The sequence below is a fragment of the Hippopotamus amphibius genome, chromosome 7 (genome assembly GCF_030028045.1).
Source record: "Hippopotamus amphibius kiboko isolate mHipAmp2 chromosome 7, mHipAmp2.hap2, whole genome shotgun sequence".
In the NCBI taxonomy this organism is placed as follows: Eukaryota; Metazoa; Chordata; class Mammalia; order Artiodactyla; family Hippopotamidae; genus Hippopotamus; species Hippopotamus amphibius.
In genome coordinates this window covers 8,667,520-8,686,760 of record NC_080192.1, presented here as the reverse complement: position 1 = coordinate 8,686,760, position 19,241 = coordinate 8,667,520, and the positions used below count along the sequence as shown (strand labels likewise).

The following is a 19,241-nucleotide window of genomic DNA, read 5'->3' as shown; positions in this document are numbered from 1 at the left end:
TACTGAGTGCCATCCTGACTGTCCACTTACATGGTGGCTGCTCAACTCCCCAGAGCTCTGCACGGGTCAGCGCCGGGCCTGCCTCAGTGTCTAGAACAGCAGAAAGGTGATGGACATTCGATGAATGAATAAGTGGGTGATCCCTCCACTGGTCTGAGAGCAGAGCCTCTCTGGGTTCATCTTTGTACCTTCCCAGCATCTAACACAAATCACGGCCCCAGGTAGGGGTTCGGTACTTATTTCTTAAATAGTTAAACTGCGTTCCTGCAGGCTCATTTAGAATCCCATCAGAAAGCCAAACCCCTCCTTCTTTTCCAATTCTATCCCTCGCAGCCAAAGCGATAAAGAGGAAAAGGAAGGGGGTTGTTGGCTGAGGCTCACGGAAGGTCTGCATCACGGTGGTCAGTGGGCCTGCTTGTGGGTCTCCACGTACAACGCCACGTACAACTCTCTCCTCCAGAGACGGGTCATAAGCCCCGAGGATTCTGGAAACTGTTTTCAAGGCTAGCTCTTGACTGCCCTGGCAATTCACTCCTGGAATGTTCTTTCGTGTTTGGCCTTTAGTTGCTAAAAGACTGAACGGACGTTTTCATTAGAAGGTACAAAAAATGTCTGACTCCCTCACTGCCAAACCCCACCCTGCAGACTGTGAGTTCCCCGGGTCACAGGCCCCAGCTTATTCACCTCTGTATTCCCAGCACCTAAGTACAAACAGCAGGTGCTCACTAGATGCTGATCCCAGATTGTGAACAAAATGGTGGACACAGAACTCTGGCCAAATGACTTGATCCCATTTCTCCTGTGAGAGAAACCGTTCAAAAGTCAGGGTTTGGATGTTTCGTGTTGATATCACCACTTCTGGACCTGCAGCTGCACACAGCACCCGACGTACATTTCCCACTCGAATGCGCCAGTCATTATTAAAAGATGTCTCTCGACCCAGTCCATCTCTATCTGCTTCTGCAATACGTCTAACACGACCCCGTTTCTTCCCACTAAAACAGCAACCAAAAAGCCCCCAGAGTTAGTCCTACATAATTAACTTCTTCAGCACTTCGGATTTCTGCGGCGCCTCTAAGAGCTATAATTTCATCCAATTTTAAAATTCTTCCAACCGTACATTTTGTCCTCTTCCCACGTCTCACTTATTCTCAGGCCATGTAACCCAAAAAATGATTCCGGGAGGCAACGCTGTAAGAATTAAGTCACAGTAAAGTTAGGGGTAAAACCTCATGCATTTAAGCTGAACTCCTTGCCCAGGTTTGCACGATGCAAACGAGAGATAGGGGGACGGAGGAGACGGAGAGATGAGAGGAACAGGAAGTAGGGGCGCTGCACCAACAACGGCAGAAGGAAACCACCTCCCCCCCCAAGACTCTTCTTTGCAGAAAATGAGATTTTTTAAAAATCCTGCTTCTATACACCGTAAAAAGCCTATAAATTCGCCTCTCTGGGAACACAATCTCAGGCCGACCAAGCACCAGGTGGTGGGGAAAATGGGCGGCATCGTGGGATAATCTTTCGGGCGCTAGAGGGGGTAGATGGATATGAACACGACTGCTAAAATTACAGCCCGTGTGGGGTTAGAGAGCTAAGTGCGAAGTGTGGTTCTTACCGTGATGAGCCGCTTTCCAAATGGCCTCTTTTAGCTGCTCACCTTGGCCTCTGATATTCGCTACCCAAGCCACACATCACCTTCCCATGTGAGGAGAGAAAGGAATTCCAAAGCCTTTCCATCTGGGGGAGATGGCCCCCTGGAGTGAAATGCCCTTGTGTTCTTTATGTGAAGACCAGGCCCGGGTGCCGAGTTGCCTAGTTCTTCTTTTGACCTAGATTTCCTGCCTCCTCCACCACCCACCCCCTCAGCACACACATACCCACACGTCCTTAGTGATACCAACAGTCACATCTGATGTTAGAAACTATAAAGTTTTCTTTTCTCAGCAATTCTAGAGCTCACATATGGGACACGCTTTTATTTCTTCAGAACAAATGATTACATTCAAAATGTACACATAGAACACTTGAAAGAACTTACAAACCTTTCCGTGTCCTTCAGAGCTGGAGTTCTCCTTCATAAGACTATCACATTCTACAGAATTATATTTAAAGACACAGCCTGTACTCTCTGAAGGACGTCCAGCGACTGGGGCGCATTTGATCCTCACATCAGCTCTGTGAGGTGCTGGCCAGTTTTTATTGCCCCCATTTTGCAGATGGTAATTGACTTGCCTGGGGTCAGACAGCTAGTAACAGGACCAAGCTGGACCCCAGGCCTTCTCATTCGGAACTCAGGAGTGATATTAGAAATAGGTCATCCCTGTTTCTCGATTACTTAGCTCTCTTCAATTCTCTTCCCCTCTCTAGGGAAGAGAAACCAGAGGCTTCAAGTCCACCCACTTTTTAGATGACTCCGAAATCCCCAGCTCCAGCCCCCACCTCTCTACTGAGCCCAGAGACACATCTGGAGTGCTCGCTGAGCTGTCCTTCTCAGGGGGGTCCCGTGGGGAACTTGATTCACCTGCAGGCGATCTGACGTCCTGAGCTTTCCCTCAGACCTGCTCCTCCTCCTGTATTTTCTATTTTAGTAAAGGCATCGCCACCCACTCAGTCTCCCAAGCCAGAAATCCAGAGCTATCCCAGAATCCCCCTTCTCCCTCAGCTCCAGGAACAGTCACGAAATCCTGCCCATTTGCGCTTCCTGATTCCTCTGAAATCTGTCCTCACCTCTTCTCAGCCCAGATCCCCTTCATCTCTTGCCTGGATGACTATGCTCACCTTCCTACACTTTCTCCCCTGACTTTACCCCCTAATCCATCCTCACGCTCCGATACAGCACGCCGTTCTTAACTCCGATTCTCACTGTGCTGGTTTCCTGCTGAAAATCCTCTCTTGGCTCCCCACACATTTCAAGATAAAAATCCAGACTTTTCAATATGGGCTACGAGGCCCTGTGCCCCAGGCTTCCCCTCTCTCTACTCCTGGGGTCACAGTCTAAACTCCCATCAGATTGAGGTGTTTTGTCCCCAGGACGCACCTCCCTTCCTCACACCCCGGAAGTAGTTTTTTTGCCATCAGACTTCGCCTGGGTAACTCCTTTCATTGCCTGGGCAACCCAGATGGCTTCTCCTCTGGGTAATCTTTCCTAGCCATCATCTGCTTTCCTCTTTATCATTGCACTGCCATCAGTTAAGACATTGCAGCTACGAGAAACAGAAACTAAAATGGCTTAAACGGTAACAAAGATTTATAATTTCTCATGCAAAGTCCAGAAGTAAGAAGGCTCCTGGGTGACTCTTTCAAGGGCTCCAGGACATCATCAAGGTTCTTCCCATCTTTTTGTTCTGCCATCTTCATTTTGAATTATTGTTTGGGTCTGGGCTACATATTTCAGAAACATTCTCAGTGGCGGAGGTGGGGGGGGGTGCAAATATTTGTGTTTTGATGGTAAAAGATTTTCTGAAATAACCAGAAGCCACATAGAGCCAAATCTGGAGAGTCAAATGAGTAATCAAGGCAGATGATAACATTTGAGGTCCTGGTGAAGGTAAGACCTTATAGTAACAAGACAGAACTTCTGGTTTTGCCTATGATCTGGGTCTAAAAGCAAGTTTAGAAAAGGCATTCCAGGTATCTTGAGTTATGTCCAAACTGTTTGTGAAAACATGGAGTATGAACCCCAAGAGTTACTGTTTCCAAAGCTAGCCCCCACTTGATGTTTAAGTTTTAATCCGCTGGTGTAAGAAAAGGAAGAGAAAATTAAAATTGATAAGGTTCCTGGCTACCTGGCAGAGAAGGAGAAACCACCTGCCTAGATAAGGAGCTTAAAGTGCTAAGATCCGGGACATGAATCTCCAACACAGAAGGAGAAAAGGGGTTCAGGGAAGCCCCTGAGCCCTGAGTCTGGGAGGCCACACCAGGGTGGGGTCACATGAGTGAGTGGCCCACGTGGACAAAAATTGCTTGGGGTCAAGAGAAGCCAAGCTCCAAAGATAAGCCTGCTGCTTCCCTCTCGAGGGGCTGTGTGGTTTCTTTGGCTTATTTTCCTCTAAATCCAAAAGCACTTTCTTTGCCCTGCAAAAATTCTTTGTCCTGCAGCCCCTTTCTCCTGCTTCTTGGCATCCTCCCAGCAGTGTTTTTGTCCTTCCTTCTCCTCCTTGTAGATCTTAAGTAACCAAGAGGAGTGGTTCAAGGCGGAGCTTGGGAGCCAAGAAGGATATGTGCCCAAGAACTTTATAGACATCGAGTTTCCTGAGTAAGTATTTCCAGCCGGCTGAGATGGGCCTGCCCACACACACTCCCCTTACTTTTTCAGTAGCCACTGAAATTATCCCTGCACAGCCCAGACGCTGTCAAAAATGGTTGCCTCTGGAGAGGGAACCACGCAGATGAAGGCCAGGGGTGGGAGGGAGATTTGCATTTCACGGCATTCTCTTTTGAATCTTATACCATGTGCAAATATTGCCTATTTTAGGTTTATAAACTAAAATCATGCATAATTGTAACCACGGGTTTCCAAGACTTCCGGGGGGGTGGGTAGGCACTGTTGGCCACCCCACCTCAACAGCTGCTCCGTCATCTCCCAGCCCACCCTCCATCCCAACCAGGGTAACGAAGCTCTCGGCCTTCCTGAAACCATGCTCGCACCAGGGAGAGTGGTCGGGGAAATTCCCTCCATAAAGAGGAAATGAAAAATTGAGATTGGATCTCGTGAGTCTCAAGAATTGACCACAAGGGTTAGATAGACATCTAATCTTGTCTGAGAGTCAGGGTCTAGATGAACAGCAAAGGTTTGTTAGAAAACCGAAGCGGTATTGGTGACTCTGGTGAGGTCCAGCCGTACCACTCACAGGGAAACAGCACTGACCACTGAACCAGTAGAATAACCACTGACCTCAGCCAGGGGGCCCTTGAGGCTGCCCTGTCATCTTCCAGATGAGCACGGCACACCTGCAGCCCCTCCCCCACCACACTCTCAGTGTGTGGCCTGGCTTCCAGGACAGTAGAGGCCCCCAGAAAAGCCCCTCTACCCCACCCAACCTGACTCACTGCATCCACCCACATCCTGCAACCGCTCAGACACTGCCTTTCCTGCAGCTGTTTGGAAAGAACCGTCTGTGCTTCAAGCAGACGTTCTCCCCTCTCTCCCACATCAACTTTCCTCCCTCTTTGCTAGATCATTCCTGGCAGCAAACAAAGATGCTGCAGTTTCTCCCATCTTACCAAAAAAAACAAAAAACAAAACAGAACAACAAAACCCTTGATCCCAAATCCCCTTCCGGCTATGACTCCACTTCTTCAAAAGAACTGTTAAATTCGCTGTCTCTGAGTCCGCTCCTCCCACTCTCTCCAGAACCCCCGCGACTCCTTGGAAACCTTTTCATCAAGGTCACAGTGACCTGCTGGTCCCCGTGGTCCATTGTCAGCCATCATCTCAGCACTATTTGATGTGGGGAATCTTTCCCTCGCGTGGAAGCACGTTCCTCATTTGGCTTCTGGAACATCGTTCTTCCTGGTTCTCTTCTCGCCTCCTTTGCTGGTTTCTCCTCACCACCCCCCCCTTTAGGGTTAGCGCGTCCCTCTCCCAATGAGACCCTCCCCATCATCACATGTTAAATAACTCCCCCTCCCCACCTCTCCTCTGTTTTCGTTTCCTCCACCGCACTTACATCCGCTGACACACTCTATATTCTAACTACCTTGTTGTTTATGGGGTGTCTCCCCCCAACCCCACTGGAATGTGAGTTCCATGAGGGTTCTTGTCTGTTCCGCTCACCCCTACATCCACTATATCCCCAGAAGAAGTCCCAGCACATAGTAGATGTTTAATAAAAGCTGTTAAATGAATGAATAGCTTTGGAACGATGCGTCGTATGAAAACCTGGCACTCGTTTCATATGTCGTGTGTGGAGATTTTTGCAAGTCTGGAAAGAAGTCACTTATTAAATTCCAGATGGAGGACACATGTGTATTTTCTAAACAGTCCCCTCACTGTGGGCTGCCTCTTCCGAGATCTCCTCTGAGGATGGCTGCAGTGGAGGGGGTCCCATTCTTTTCCCCGCCCCATTACGTTTCCTGTGGTGGCCATGCGTCAGCCCTGTAGGTTTGTATGGCAAATACTCCGGCAGGATCTCCAGGCAGAAGACCGTCCGAAACCCTCTGCTTCCGGCCCCTCAGAGCCCGACCAACCTTCCCCTGCAGTCCCAGATCTGGAACAAGGACATTCTTCTGCGGGCCCACTCCGTTCAGTTCCTACATTCCAAAGAGCACAGGGAACTGCTCACAAAGGAATCCAAAGCCGTGGCCTGTTGAACGTTCACCTTAAAGGGACACACATACTTGCCTTCCGGGAGCAGCAATCAGGGCAGCCACCTTGCAGCAAAGGGACACCGCCGCACCTTTGGCCGCTGAGGGATGGCAAACACGCGTTGTGCTTTTCTATGGTTGAGAGAGGTTTCTGGCCTCCTGCCCTGCGGCTGCAGCCACTGTTTGTCTTGCCCCCGTGCACGTGCTTGGCCTTTTTCCTATACGCTGTACCGCCTGCAGCAACACTACCAAAGGCTGCCACTCTGAAAGGGCAATTTCTCCCAGGTTTCTTCTTTTCCACTGTAAAGATTGTTTTCCAGCCTGGTGTTTGCGGAGGACCCAGGAGCCGACTGTGTAGACAGACACCTCTCTCTGGCTGCTGTCAGCCTCGCTCATTTCCAAGTGTGCGTGCAGGCCTCCCTGGGAGCCCTGCACCTCTGCCGGGCACGGAGCCCAGCCGCTCCCACCCTACGCCACCCAGGGGCCCTGAGCTGCGACCCTTCTTCCCGGCCACCGAGGTCTCAGCCCGGAGCCAGCACCCAAAGCCCTGTCCGTTGCCCCCAGTGCCCAAAGGGGTCCCTGTCCTCCTGGCGCATCGTCTGTCCCCGCAGTTCTTTTCTGGAGACATCCCTCTCCCAGCTGCCGGCAGGCAGCCGCTCCCCGCAGGGAGTCACTCCCACGCTGTCCCATTTTGGTGCAGTGGCACATTTCCATGATTCAGGATTTCCAAGCGGGAGAGAGACTTCTCCAGGGGGGACCAGGCAGGAGGTGCCTCAAGGGGAACACTCACTTGCCTCCCCTGCAAACTGCGGGAGCGGTTGTTTGGTTTCAAAAGCACCTGGCCCCTCTTTGGTCTCTGTCGGCTTTCTGCTGACAGAGAGTCCCCAGCCTCTCTCCCTTTGGGTCATCTCTCCCCAACATCCTCCCCTCCCTACCCACTCCCTACACATCACTCTGGTGTCTCACCATATTGCTCTGCTTTTGTCTCACCTGATAGATGGTTTCACGAAGGCCTCTCGCGACACCAGGCAGAGAGCTTGCTGATGGGCAAGGAGGTTGGCTGCTTCATCATCCGGGCCAGCCAGAGTTCCCCAGGGGACTTCTCCATATCCGTCAGGTACCGGCCATTCCTGACTCCGCCCTGACCTACTAAAGTACTAAAGTGACAAGGTGACCTCTTGAACATGACCTATTTCTCAGGAGCATGGAGGCCAAGGGGCCCAGGCATCTTATCCACTGTGATGCTGTCCATTTTCTTCCCATAACACATGTACATGACTCCTTAGTTTGTGGCCCAAATTACATGTGCATTCATCTGCCTCCTCCTCCAGCCCAGGTGCCTCTGGAAAGACAGGGTTTTTCTCAACTTCGTCTCTGTGCCTTTTATAGCACCCTGTACCCAGTAGGTGCAGGAGGAGTTACTGTGGAAGGAGTAAGAAGGGAGAAGGAAAAGAGAATTCCCAATTGCCCACATCTGTCTTGGGGTGGCGATCTTAACCTTTTCTTTTACTGCTGATGCGTGTCTGAGGAAGGGTAGAGAAAAACCAAAACCCCAAGTCACTGCCATAGCACACCGCTGTAGCTGTAGGTGGCTGCACAGAAACGCAAGGCAACCTCCATGCATTGTCATGCAGCAAAACTGACAGTAACAGAGCAGAGCCCAGGAGGCCTGGGGTGGGAGGGACTGGGACAGCAACGTCTCGCTAACGTGCAACCCACCCCCCCCACCCCCGCCGCAGGAAGTGACTCAGTTTAACATGACACAGCCCCACACGCAGAAGCCCCAAGTCTGAACACACGGCGTGTGGTCAGCATGTTGGGGGATCTCGAGTCACACATCAGACGTGGTGACCACATGTGAAAGTGCAAGAATTATGGCGATAGCAGTACAGGGGGAGGTGCGGCCCCCTGTACAGTGAAACCTCACTGTCAAGTTACCTGACCAGAAGTGCTGGTGTGGATTCTGTGATGTAATCTCAAAGGCACACAGCTCTAAGTTTCTAAGTCCAATCTCGGGTAATAAACGGAGGTCACTTTTTACTGTTTAGAAAGAAAGTATACTTTAAGGAATAAGTAGGAAGGGCTTAACAAATAAGGGGTCAACCATTTGTACGCGTGTGTGCCCCCAGTGTGCTCAAGAATAGCTTGGTCTCCTAAGCATTGCCCTTGCAGGCTGGCTTAAACTCTTAATTTCCCTTAACTAAAGCTTTCTCATTCACAGCTTGGGTGATGGTAAATTTCAGCTTAGGCCAATATTGACGTATCACAAATTCTAAACTTCTTAGGTCTTAATTAATGAAATTTTGCTCTTTTAATAAATCTTACACGTCAAACCTATTCCTCAAGGGCCACAATTCGAGGCAAGACCAAGCAAGTTGTTCGACAGAAAGATGTATCTTGGTGCCTTTGGTTTGCATGATGTCGAATCTGGCTTTTTCAGTGAGGAATTAGGGCTTATAGTTCCTTGATTAAATTGAATTCTACAAAAAACGACCAGCCTTGACGTCTGCCCTGGTCTTCCCCTGCCGCTGAGGCCATGCAGCTTCCTGTGAATTACCGTAATCAGGATCACCTCTTCTGCAGCAATGTAGTGTCATACGTTCCAAAGCAAAATCATTTCTATTTATTTATACATCTGCTTTCTGTCATGGGCACAGATAATTAAGCGCTAATTGTAGTTCTATCACGTAACATTTGTTAGGGGTCTGAAATACTAGACTTTAGAGTCTGGAGCCCTGAATTACACCCTTCCTCTCCCCCTCTCAGAACTTGAGAGAACGGTCCGGCCACCCTCTCTCCAGAGCCCAGGTGACCCACTGCAGCCCTGACATCCATCCTCTCAGCACATGGGAGTGAAAGGGTTAATGTTTCTCATTCCAGTTCTTTGACTAAGAGGTGGTGGATGAATAAATGTACCACGAGAGTATCTCCTCCGCCTCACCCAGACGTGGGGAATGATGACTGTGAGTGTGCCATGGGGGGCTGGAGTGAAGAAAGCGTATATGAGTGACCACAGCCAGAGGGCAGGAGCAAGCATTAGTTGCCAAGTGTCGGCCACGACCCCCAAGGCAGTTAAGCAGAGGTCACTGCATGGGTTCACCTGGCTATGAGGAGAGCCCTGCACATAAGATGAGAAGAAAGATCTTAATTCCTGTCCCCTCTGAACACGGACCACTAAATCCATCCCTAAGAACAAGGTATCTTTACTCTTCAACATGCTTTAAGTTTTTGACCTTTCTGCTGGGTCAGGCAACTGGTATCATTAGCGCCAGTTTATTTTTAGACATAAATGTGTATCTGTTTGACAAAAAAACTTGACATCTGAACGAGAATGACTTGGCGATGGGAAAAGGCTAGAGCTATTAGTAAAGGCCCTGTCTCCCTTTTCCAGTGAATAAAATCCAATTCCTCCATCCCTGGTACAAACATGCTCCAGCACTTGTGAGTCCAGCTGGTATCAAAGGTGCTGATCTAAAAGAAGTTAGCAAGAAAAAATAATAGCAATAAAAAACAAAAGAAGTTAGCACATATGCATGGTGTGACAGGCCCAGCTCACTAGACTGGAATCAGAGAACCGGGGTCCTTGTCTCAGCTCTGCCACTCACTCAGTGACCTTGACCAAGCTCCTCCACCTCTCCCTAGCCTCAGCACATTTTTTCCCAAAAGCTCAAAATACTTTGTAACCTTATTTATGCAAAACAAAACCAAGAGATCCCCATTATGTAGAGAACAAAGTGTGACAGGTTTATCAGGGTAGTTTACGGGCTTAAAGGAGCTGGTTCAAACTATTTCTGTTAACAGAAAGATAACAAGGGCTTGAAAAACTCCTCCCCTCTGAGTCTTGGCAGAGTTCTTAGCCCAGTAAGGTCTCAGGTGTTGCCATGTTTCAAATAAACATTGTAAAAAAAGTCCTTGACCTTGTAGTCTTTAAAGCATTTGGAACTTTTTTTTTTCTTGTGAAAGGTCGGTTCCAGTGTCAGAAGAAAGATTACCTTCTGCTCATGTAAAAAAAAAAAAATCCCCTCTAGCTCAGCCTATGTCCTGAACGGTCCCTTTCACAAATCTCCCCCTAGAGTTTGCCTGGGCTAGTCCACCTGCCCTGGGATGGGTCCGTCACCCATACCTCCACTTCCTGCCCAAACAGAACTCCAGCATCCCCGGATGCAGTCAGCCCTGGAGGCGGGGACATGGTCACCATGTAATAGACAATTTGGATTTGCCTTGATCTCTAGGCATGAGGATGACGTTCAGCACTTCAAGGTCATGAGAGACAACAAGGGTAATTACTTCCTGTGGACAGAGAAGTTTCCATCCCTCAACAAGCTGGTGGACTACTACAGGACGACTTCCATCTCCAAACAGAAGCAGATCTTTCTGAGGAATAGGACCCGGGAGGAGCAGGTATGCTACAGGTCCCCATCGGCCCCAATCCAGAGATTCTGGGCAGCTCGGGTCCTACATGAACCACCAAGACCGTGCATTTGATGGGCAGGTCCCTGCGTATTCTGAAAGGCAGAGATCTCAGTTCAAATCCTAGCTTAACACTTCCTAGCTATGTGACTTTGGAAAGTTTTCTAATCCTCAGTTTCCTCATCCTCATCAATAAAATTGGGATAATGGTGACGGATACCTCATAAGATGGTTGTGAAGGTTGGAGAAGATAATTTATCCCCATCCCTTACAGCAGTCCTAATCACTGCCACAAGCACTCAGTACAAACAGGCTCTTGTTACAGATACTCCTATTTTGTTATTCACAGATGTTACTGTATCACAGTTTTCAGCCTAGCTCAGGAGTTGCCCAAGGGTGAAGGAGCCGGGGGTTGGGGGTAGGGGGCTACACATGGGGATATTAGAGCCTAGAGTCCAGGACTAACGCAGCAGGTAGAGCTTTGTGACCGAATTTGGGGGTGGGGGAGGGTAGAAGCGGGGGGTGCATTGGAGGAGAAAACTGGAGGTAGAATTCTTGCTCTTGGAACAGTTTGGAATATGAAGTATGGTTTTAAAGAAAATGCATCTGACAGATTTGGCTTTAAAACCTGATTTCGTTGCTAACTGTCCTTATTACTAGACAAGCGAAGAAAACTTCTTGAGTATCAATTTTCTCATCCACAGAATGGAGAGAATATAATGCCTCCCTCACGGGCTGTTGTGAGGATAAATGAGATATAATTACAGCGCTTGCCACAGAATCTGGTCCAATGTCTGCACTAAGGAAATGTTAACTTGCCTCCATAAGTAAATTCACACACATACAATCTATAAAATATGTTTCAAAGAAAATAACATGGTTATAGGAGACAGGCATTACAGGAACAAGCATTGACTAGAAGAGTTAAAATCCCAGCGACAGGTTATTTGAAAAGGCATTGAGACTTTCAAAGCAACACGTGCTTCAGGGAGGTAAAGAAAACCATCCCTTTCAAGTAACAGGTTGATTTTAAGCCTGAGAAGTCACAATCAAAGGAGAAAAGGGTGTTCCCAAATGCACACAAAAGTTCAGGAAAAAAAAAACAAAGGTTAACCCCGACCTTGTGAATTCTTTTAACCAGGAAATGGACAGAGGTATTCACTTACCAGGATGTGCACGCAGAGATGAGAGAGGGAACATGAAACTGCATTAAACTGGATTTAATGAGTTCATTTTGCAAAGCGCTTAGAACAGTGCCTGGCATATGCTAACCCAGGGCCATGTATAATTGTTAAATAAAAATAGCAAGAAAGTGTCTCTGAGTCATGAGGTTGTGGTAGCATTCAGGAGAAAGGTCTTGTTTCTTCCCAGCATGCCCGGCAGCAGGCCTGGTTTCCATGGTGCTGCAAGAGCGTTGCTGTTTGGGTCTCTATCACCGGGCTATAAATGACAGTTCAAAATCATGCAAAGTCAATAGCAGAGCTTATCTGGAGGGTAGGATGTCCAGCGGTGTGGCAACACACGATAAGGAGGGGTGGCATTGTGTCAGTAAAATGGAATATTTAAGCTTGATTACACAGAGAAAAACAAGCCCGCCAGGAAGAGACTAGATGGGTACCACGTGAAAAATCTATGAACCAGAGACCCAAACTCCCCAAACTGGGAGAATCTGAGAATGCAGAGGCCGCTTTGAAAACGCGATGGTCTGAACCGTTGATTCTCCTTAAGCTGCCCCTCCCGCCCATCAGCTCTCTCATGGAGCTGTCGTGAGCTAAGCCTGGGAATAGCTGCCAGAGGGTGGGGTCAGGCCAGGAGATGCAGGAGGAGGATGGATCTGCATCACCTCTGTTCTCTCCCAGGGTCACCGGGGCAACAGCCTGGACCGGAGGTCCCAGGGAGGCCTAGCCCTGAGTGGGGCTGTGGGAGAGGAAATCCGGCCTGTGATGAACCGGAAGCCGTCGGATCACCACCCGCCCCCTTCCTCGCAGTATCCCCCCACGCCACTGCCACCACAGCAGCGGTACCTGCAGCAGCATCACTTCCATCAGGTATCCTGAAAGAACTGATTGGGGCACAGTGAGGTAGGGAGGAGGACCTGCTCCCACCCCAGGCTTCAGTCACCTTGTCCCCACTGCCACTTAGTGTGTGAAAACTCCCCACAGGGCTGGAAACAACCAAAGTGAATAAGTGCTGGGGGCCTGTTGTGGGCCCAGGACTGTCAGCCAGGGGAGGAACGTCCCAGTCCAGGCCCGGCCCCATCAGCTCTCACTGGGTCCATAAAGAAGATCCTGGGCCCCCGGGTGGCAGAAATATGGAAACTGCTCTTGGCAAAGAAGTCTGTGAACTGAAAGGCTCCCTGCTTGTGTACACACACACACACACACATGCACACACTCTTACCCTGAGGACTCAGTGAACAATGGCTTCATTTTCTATAATTCCAAGTCTTTTCATACTCCTTAACCCATCTGGCTGTCAAGATCTACAAGAGAAACAGATTAACACCAGAAATGGAGTCTTGCTTCTTTATGTATGTATCCCCAGCCTTGTTCCAGATGGGATTTTAGGTGGCTTACCGAGAGGGACGATGCAGCCAGATAACATCATCCCTGAATCCCGCATCAAGGCACACAAAGGCCTTTGTGAGCTGCCCCTATCTGTCTCCCCAGCCTCATCCCCTGCTACCGCCCCACAAAAACATACATTCCGGCAACTATGTACTACCTTTGCTTACCAGAATGGTTCACTGCGTTTTCTTTCGTGCTTTTGAGGCTTTTTATACGCTGTCCCCTCTGCCTGAAATGCCCTTTCCTAGTCAATTCTACTTCTCTTTAAACTGGAGTTCAAGCATCACCTGCTCTATGAAGCCTTCCCTGATCACCCAGGCCAACTTAGATACTCTTCTCTCTGCTCACTCATCACTTAAAGGTGCATGGTTCCCCTCTAAATGGGTGTTCCGTGAAGACAAGGGCCTTCCCTTTCCAGCTACATACCCCCATGCTTAAGACAGTACTAGACACATGGTTTAAGATGCCTGATAAATATTCCTAGATTGAATGAATGAAATCTGGCATCATCTTCACAATCTAAGGTCTGCTTGTTATCCTCTTCCCTCTCTCCATTATCTAGGGTTTATTGTCCTCAACAGTAAGTACTCTGGGAGCACTAGCTGTGTCCACGGCATCAGAGCAAGGCACTGGGAGAGCCTGTGAGGGATGCTTCCGGGGGTGTGGTGATGGCTCTTCTGTCGCATCTGTTTCTAGGAACGCCGTGGAGGCAGCCTGGACATAAATGACGGGCACTGTGGCATGGGCATCAGCAGCGAAATGAATGCCGCCCTCATGCACCGGAGATACACAGACCCGGTGCAACTCCAGGCAGCCGGGGTATGTGAACTTCCCGCTCTGGGCTCAGTGGAGGAGGCCAAGGGGCCAAGTAGAGAAATGGTTGGTCCCCCAGGAGAGACGTCAAACTGCACACAGAGGTGGCAGGAACCCAGCGAGTGAGGGTGGGGCAAGAGTCCCCTGCGGAGCAGATCCCAGCTGGCACCACCCAGCCTGCTGTTCTCAGTTTGGCTGTCGGGCCATGCCCAGTCCTCATATTTCCTGATGGTGATTCTAGCAGAGGGAGAGCTGTTGCCTTTATCACTGATGAGGTTGCGCTGGCATCGAGAGCTGTTAGTCTGGGCATGCTGCGTTCTGTTTGTCACTTGAAGAAAATAAAAAGACCACCTATTGATGTAGGGAGAGTAGTTCTCAAGAATCCTCTTGGGGCCTTGGAGAATAACATCTCCGTTGCTCAGGGCTGAGCATCCAGGTCTGCTTTCAGTTGCAACGGGGTTTGCAATGTCTCTGGAGAGTCATCCGTCAGCCTTCAGGGCAGGCTGCTCACGAGAGCTTTGGCTTGGTGCTGGGCCAGCAGATCCTCTTCCGTGTTCCCGTGGCTTGGAAGCCAGCTCGGCCGGCCCCGGCTCAACAGGACCTCTCTGTGTTTTCCCCAACAGCGAGTGCGGTGGGCCCGGGCGCTGTACGACTTTGAGGCCCTGGAGGACGACGAGCTGGGATTCCACTGCGGAGAGGTGGTCGAGGTCCTGGACAGCTCCAACCCGTCCTGGTGGACTGGCCGCCTGCACAACAAGCTGGGCCTCTTCCCTGCCAACTACGTGGCACCCATGATCCGATGAGACCCTCCTGGAGGGGTCAGAGGCTTTTGTCTGAAGCTGCCTGCAAGTGACGGGACAAGGAAAAAAAGCTGAAACTACACATACATATGTATATATATGCGTGTGTGTATCTGTACTTACGCACACACATCTATATGCCTATGTACCCTCACACTTATAATAGTAATTTATTGGCAAGTTAGTTGGTTACCTAGTTGATATGAAAGGAACTCTGGTGGAGAATTATATTCATACTTATTTTTCTACTCCCCTCGGCTGGTGTGCAGAAGGCAGTGGGGGCGTTGTGAAGCGGGAAGCAGGGAAAGGAAACTGAAATGCTTCCTGTCCTTAAGCCGCACCGCTCCCTCCCCATCCTGGGAATTCTCACTGAGAGGAGTCAAGCGCACCTGGCTTTGGACACAGAGCCACAGGGTGGGGTTGGACGTGGCGGGGCATGTTGGAGTTTACCTGCACGACCTGTTCCCCCGAGGGTGTGCAGGCTGCTGCTCTCCTCCCCTCCCAGGGTGGGTACTGCTGGGTGGAGGAGGAAGGTGCAGCTCTGGGCTGGGAGCGGGAGGGGTGTGAGGGGAGGGCTGGAGCAGCAGGGGTCCCAGGGCCTGGGCAAGACTGGCCCCCTGGCCAGTGCTCACCTGAGCCCTTCCTCTCCCTCAAGCGAACATTCCTCAGCTAATCCTCATCCCTGTGGCTGACCCGGAGAAACGGAGGCACCTTGAGAGCTGGAAAATGCAGAGGTTTTTCACAAATCCCCCACTGGTTTACTTGAGTGTAACCTCTGTTTCCCCAGCGACCAAGAAAGCAGCATCCTAGACTCTGTAAAGCGCTTGGAGAAGCCCCAGCTGAGAATGGTGGATTTCAGAGCCACTGTTTTACCGTACGAGGGTGTCTTTTCAGGGCTCTGTTTGTTTTCCCTCTTGGTTTTCTGTGTTTTGAAGACGCTTTGCCCAGCAGCACAGAGAGAAGCCCACTCCTCAAGAGCCCTGCTTAGCGACTGATGGATTGATTCATTGGCCATGACCCTGGGCGGCAGCTGCCTTTGAGAGAGCTTCCTGTCCCCTCCAACTGTTGGGCCACGGCTGGCGCCTCCCGCCCCCCACCCCACGAGCCGCACCTGGGAAGGAACCCCACGGCCACTGTCTCTCCTTCACCTCAAAATAGACTCATGTCTCCCAGGGCTCACCCTGGGGGCGTGAAGCGGGGACACTGGAGATGGAAGCTCAGTGTCTTCCCGGAGCCAGAACAAACCTGTCTGCCCCGAGGGCGCCTAGGAGGGGTGGGGGTGTGTGTACTGAGACCCAAAGGAAAGGGCAGGGGCAGAAGTGGGGAGTGTCGGCGAGGGAGCACGGGAGTGGGTGCGGACCTGTGGTTTTGTCCTCTTCCTGGCCCTTCCTGCTCTGAGGAGGCATGGGGCCGCCATCACCCAAGGTGATGTAAGAAGAAAGAGTTTCTGACTCAGAAGTAACTGTCATTGTAACGTAGGCTGTGTCCCGTGGACTCTGATATCTGCCATTCTCTGATCCCCACGTTGCCTTTAGAGAAAAAGGGAAAAAGAAAGGACTCTGTGGTGGGTCTTGGGAGGGAAGAGAAAATAGCCTGAGAGGCAGGGGGAGGCGCGAGTGAGGAGCCATCTCTGGAAATGAAAGCGCGGGAGGGAGAAAGGAGGGGAGACGTTTCAAAAGATCCAGGAGCAGCGCGAGAGGCACGAAGGGAGGCAGAGGGACAGGAGGTTAAGCGGGACAGGCGAGGAGGACACTGGAGTGACACGTCGGGGGACAGACAAGGCACAGGCAGGAGGGACAGAGGCCGGTGGGCAGGAGGAACCGGGGCAGAAAAGACACCGCAGGAACCAAGACAAAAGAACAAAGGCCAAGGAGCCCTGATCAGCCGTTTCGGTGCTGGGTGATGTGAACAAGTTACAGTAAATAAAAGCCAAAAGTCGTGTTTGATTTTACGGTATTTACAAACCATACGCTCTAAGCGGCCCACGAACTTGGTGCATTTGTCTGAGTCTGTGGGAGGACCAGCCCCAGGGAAGACGGAGGGAAACGACTCGGTTCTGGCCTGCGTTTTGTGCCTTGAAACACTGTCTCATGAAAGCAATAATAAAATAAAGGCCTTTGTTTTGCTGGGCTGGGTCTGGCGTCTGTGTCGCACACCCCTCAGGCGGACAGCGGGGGTCACTGCCTGGAGAGGCTGACTGCGCAGTGTGGGCAAAGCTTTCAGAACCCCTGGGTCTGGACCTTCTGGTGCACCAGAGCTTCTAACTGAGGTGCTCAAACAGCCTTGCCCCTGCTCGTCTCGAGGCTCAATTCAGAAGAAAGCCACAGTTATCCAAACCACCCACAGAGAACAAGGGCCCTTGGGGACCAGACTAAGAGGACAAGGACCCCACCGTCCATGCTGTGGAGGGAGGGTAGGCTGACCCTCCTTGGCCTCTGGTGCTGCCCAGGGGAAGTTGCTCTCCATCCAACAGCATTTTAGCACCAGGGGCACGTCCCCCAGGGCCTCTCACCAGCCATGCAACCAGGAAACAACACATTGTCTCAGAATTCAGTTGAAAGAATCACTCTGCAAGACTTGGGAGCCACCAGGAACTTTCAGAGAAAATCTGGTTCCTGTTGGACCAGTTTGGTCTCCCTCACCACTTGCCAAGGCTCGCAGCATTTCAAATATCTTGTACCTGACACTGCCCACCCACTTTTAGATGGCCCCAGGGCGACCTGAGGCAGCACTTCTCAAAACGAATGTGCCTAGGAATTGCCTGGAGAGTGTGTTCAAACGCAGAGTCTGGTTCAATCCTGCAAGTCTATCGAGCTCTGAGGTGATGTTGCTGGGTCCACGGACCACCCTTGAGTAGCAAGGGCAAAGAACTTGGCAGTGAGCTAACCGGCTACGAAAATCAAATTGAATCTCTCTTCTAGGGATATTCGGGCATTTTTCTCTGTTGCTAACTAATAAGCCACTTAGGCTGTGGGGTAGACGGCATGATTCAGAGCTGTCATAACATCATTTGTGTTTGGCAGCCCAGACTTCTTATTTTAGCATCTTCATCTCCATCAAGAATCAAGAAACTGTAGGGCAAGAGGCACTTGGATGAAATACAGACAGGGATTTCCTAACGGTAATTACTGTAAACAGGAGCAGAGGTTACAGAAGTTGTGAAAGCTTTCTCAGGAAATCCTTAAACTCCCATCAGGTGTGGTCCTGCTTGGAGGCAGGGGGACGGCCCTGTGACATCATCAGATCTCAGGTAACTCAAAGCAAGACAGGCCACATGCGGGACAGACTGGCATGGTCAAAATATTTGCTGTTTGCCCTGTCTAAAGTTGGCCTGTCTATACCAAGGCAAGAGCCTGAGAAAAACATGCTGTCTTAATTCTTCTTTTAAACACTCCTCGGATTCCTCCACTTCTTTCTATCACCACAGCCACGCCACCATCATCTCTCCCTCAGGCAGCTGAATTCCCCTCCACCCTTTTCTGCCTGCCCTCCCCCTTGTCTCCAATTCATGCTCCACACACACCCCAGAGCGAGCTCTGTAAAATGTGAATCTGGGGGACTTTCCTGGTGGCACAGTGGTTAAGAATCTGCCTGCCAATGCAAGAGACACGGGTTCGATCCCTGGTCCGGGAAGACCCCACATGCCGCAGAGCAACTAGGCCTGCGTGCCACAACTACTGAGCCTGTGCTCTAGAGCCAACAAGCCACAACTACTGAGCCCACGTGCTGCCACTAGTGAAGCCCACACGCCTAGAGCCTGTGCTCCGCAACAAGAGAACCCACTGCAATGAGAAGCCCCTGTACCACAAAACGAAGAGTAGCCCCAGCTCGCTGCAACTAGAGAAAGCCTGCATGCAGCAACAAAGAACCAACGCAGCCAATAAATGAAAACAAACAAACAAACAGTGACTCTGATGGCACTACTACCCTGCCCACTCCACTTAGGTTTAAACAAAGCCCTAATGCAGCCCTGTGAGGTGTGGCCCCTCTCTCCTTCCCCAGCCTCCTCTGGTTCCTCTCTCCTTCTTGCTTTCATGCCCCTGCCCCACTGGCCTTCTCTCAGCCTCCAGATGGCCAAGGATTTGTCCCCATACCTTTCACACCTGCTGTTCCCTCTACCTGGAATGCACGTCCCTGCTCTTCACCTGGCTCATTCCCACACATCTCCAGGTCTTGGTTTAAAGGTCACTTTCTCAAATTGTCCTTTCCTGACCTCTAATCTAAAATCATCCTTTCTGGGAACTCCTTGGCAGTCCAGTGGTTAGGACTCTGCGCTTTTACTGCCGATCGCCTGGGTTCGACCCCAGATCGGGGAACTAAGATCCCACAAGCCACGTGGTGCAGG

At 50.6% G+C, this 19,241-nt stretch overlaps 1 protein-coding gene across 2 annotated transcripts in view; it reads left to right on the top strand.

Moving 5' to 3' along the window:
- Positions 1 to 15,358, top strand: part of GRAP2 (GRB2 related adaptor protein 2) — a 60,677-nt gene extending 45,319 nt beyond the window's left edge. Inside the window, exons 3-8 of one of the 2 annotated variants that reach the window (XM_057740409.1) lie at positions 4,164 to 4,255; positions 7,304 to 7,423; positions 10,539 to 10,707; positions 12,576 to 12,764; positions 13,980 to 14,102; positions 14,720 to 15,358. In XM_057740409.1, coding sequence (XP_057596392.1) covers positions 4,164 to 4,255; positions 7,304 to 7,423; positions 10,539 to 10,707; positions 12,576 to 12,764; positions 13,980 to 14,102; positions 14,720 to 14,899 — 873 coding nt within the window. In that variant the 3' untranslated portion in view covers positions 14,900 to 15,358. The remainder of the gene's footprint in view (positions 1 to 4,163; positions 4,256 to 7,303; positions 7,424 to 10,538; positions 10,708 to 12,575; positions 12,765 to 13,979; positions 14,103 to 14,719) is intronic. The other variant, XM_057740410.1, reaches the window with a different exon arrangement.
- Positions 15,359 to 19,241: the final 3,883 nt, after the last annotated feature.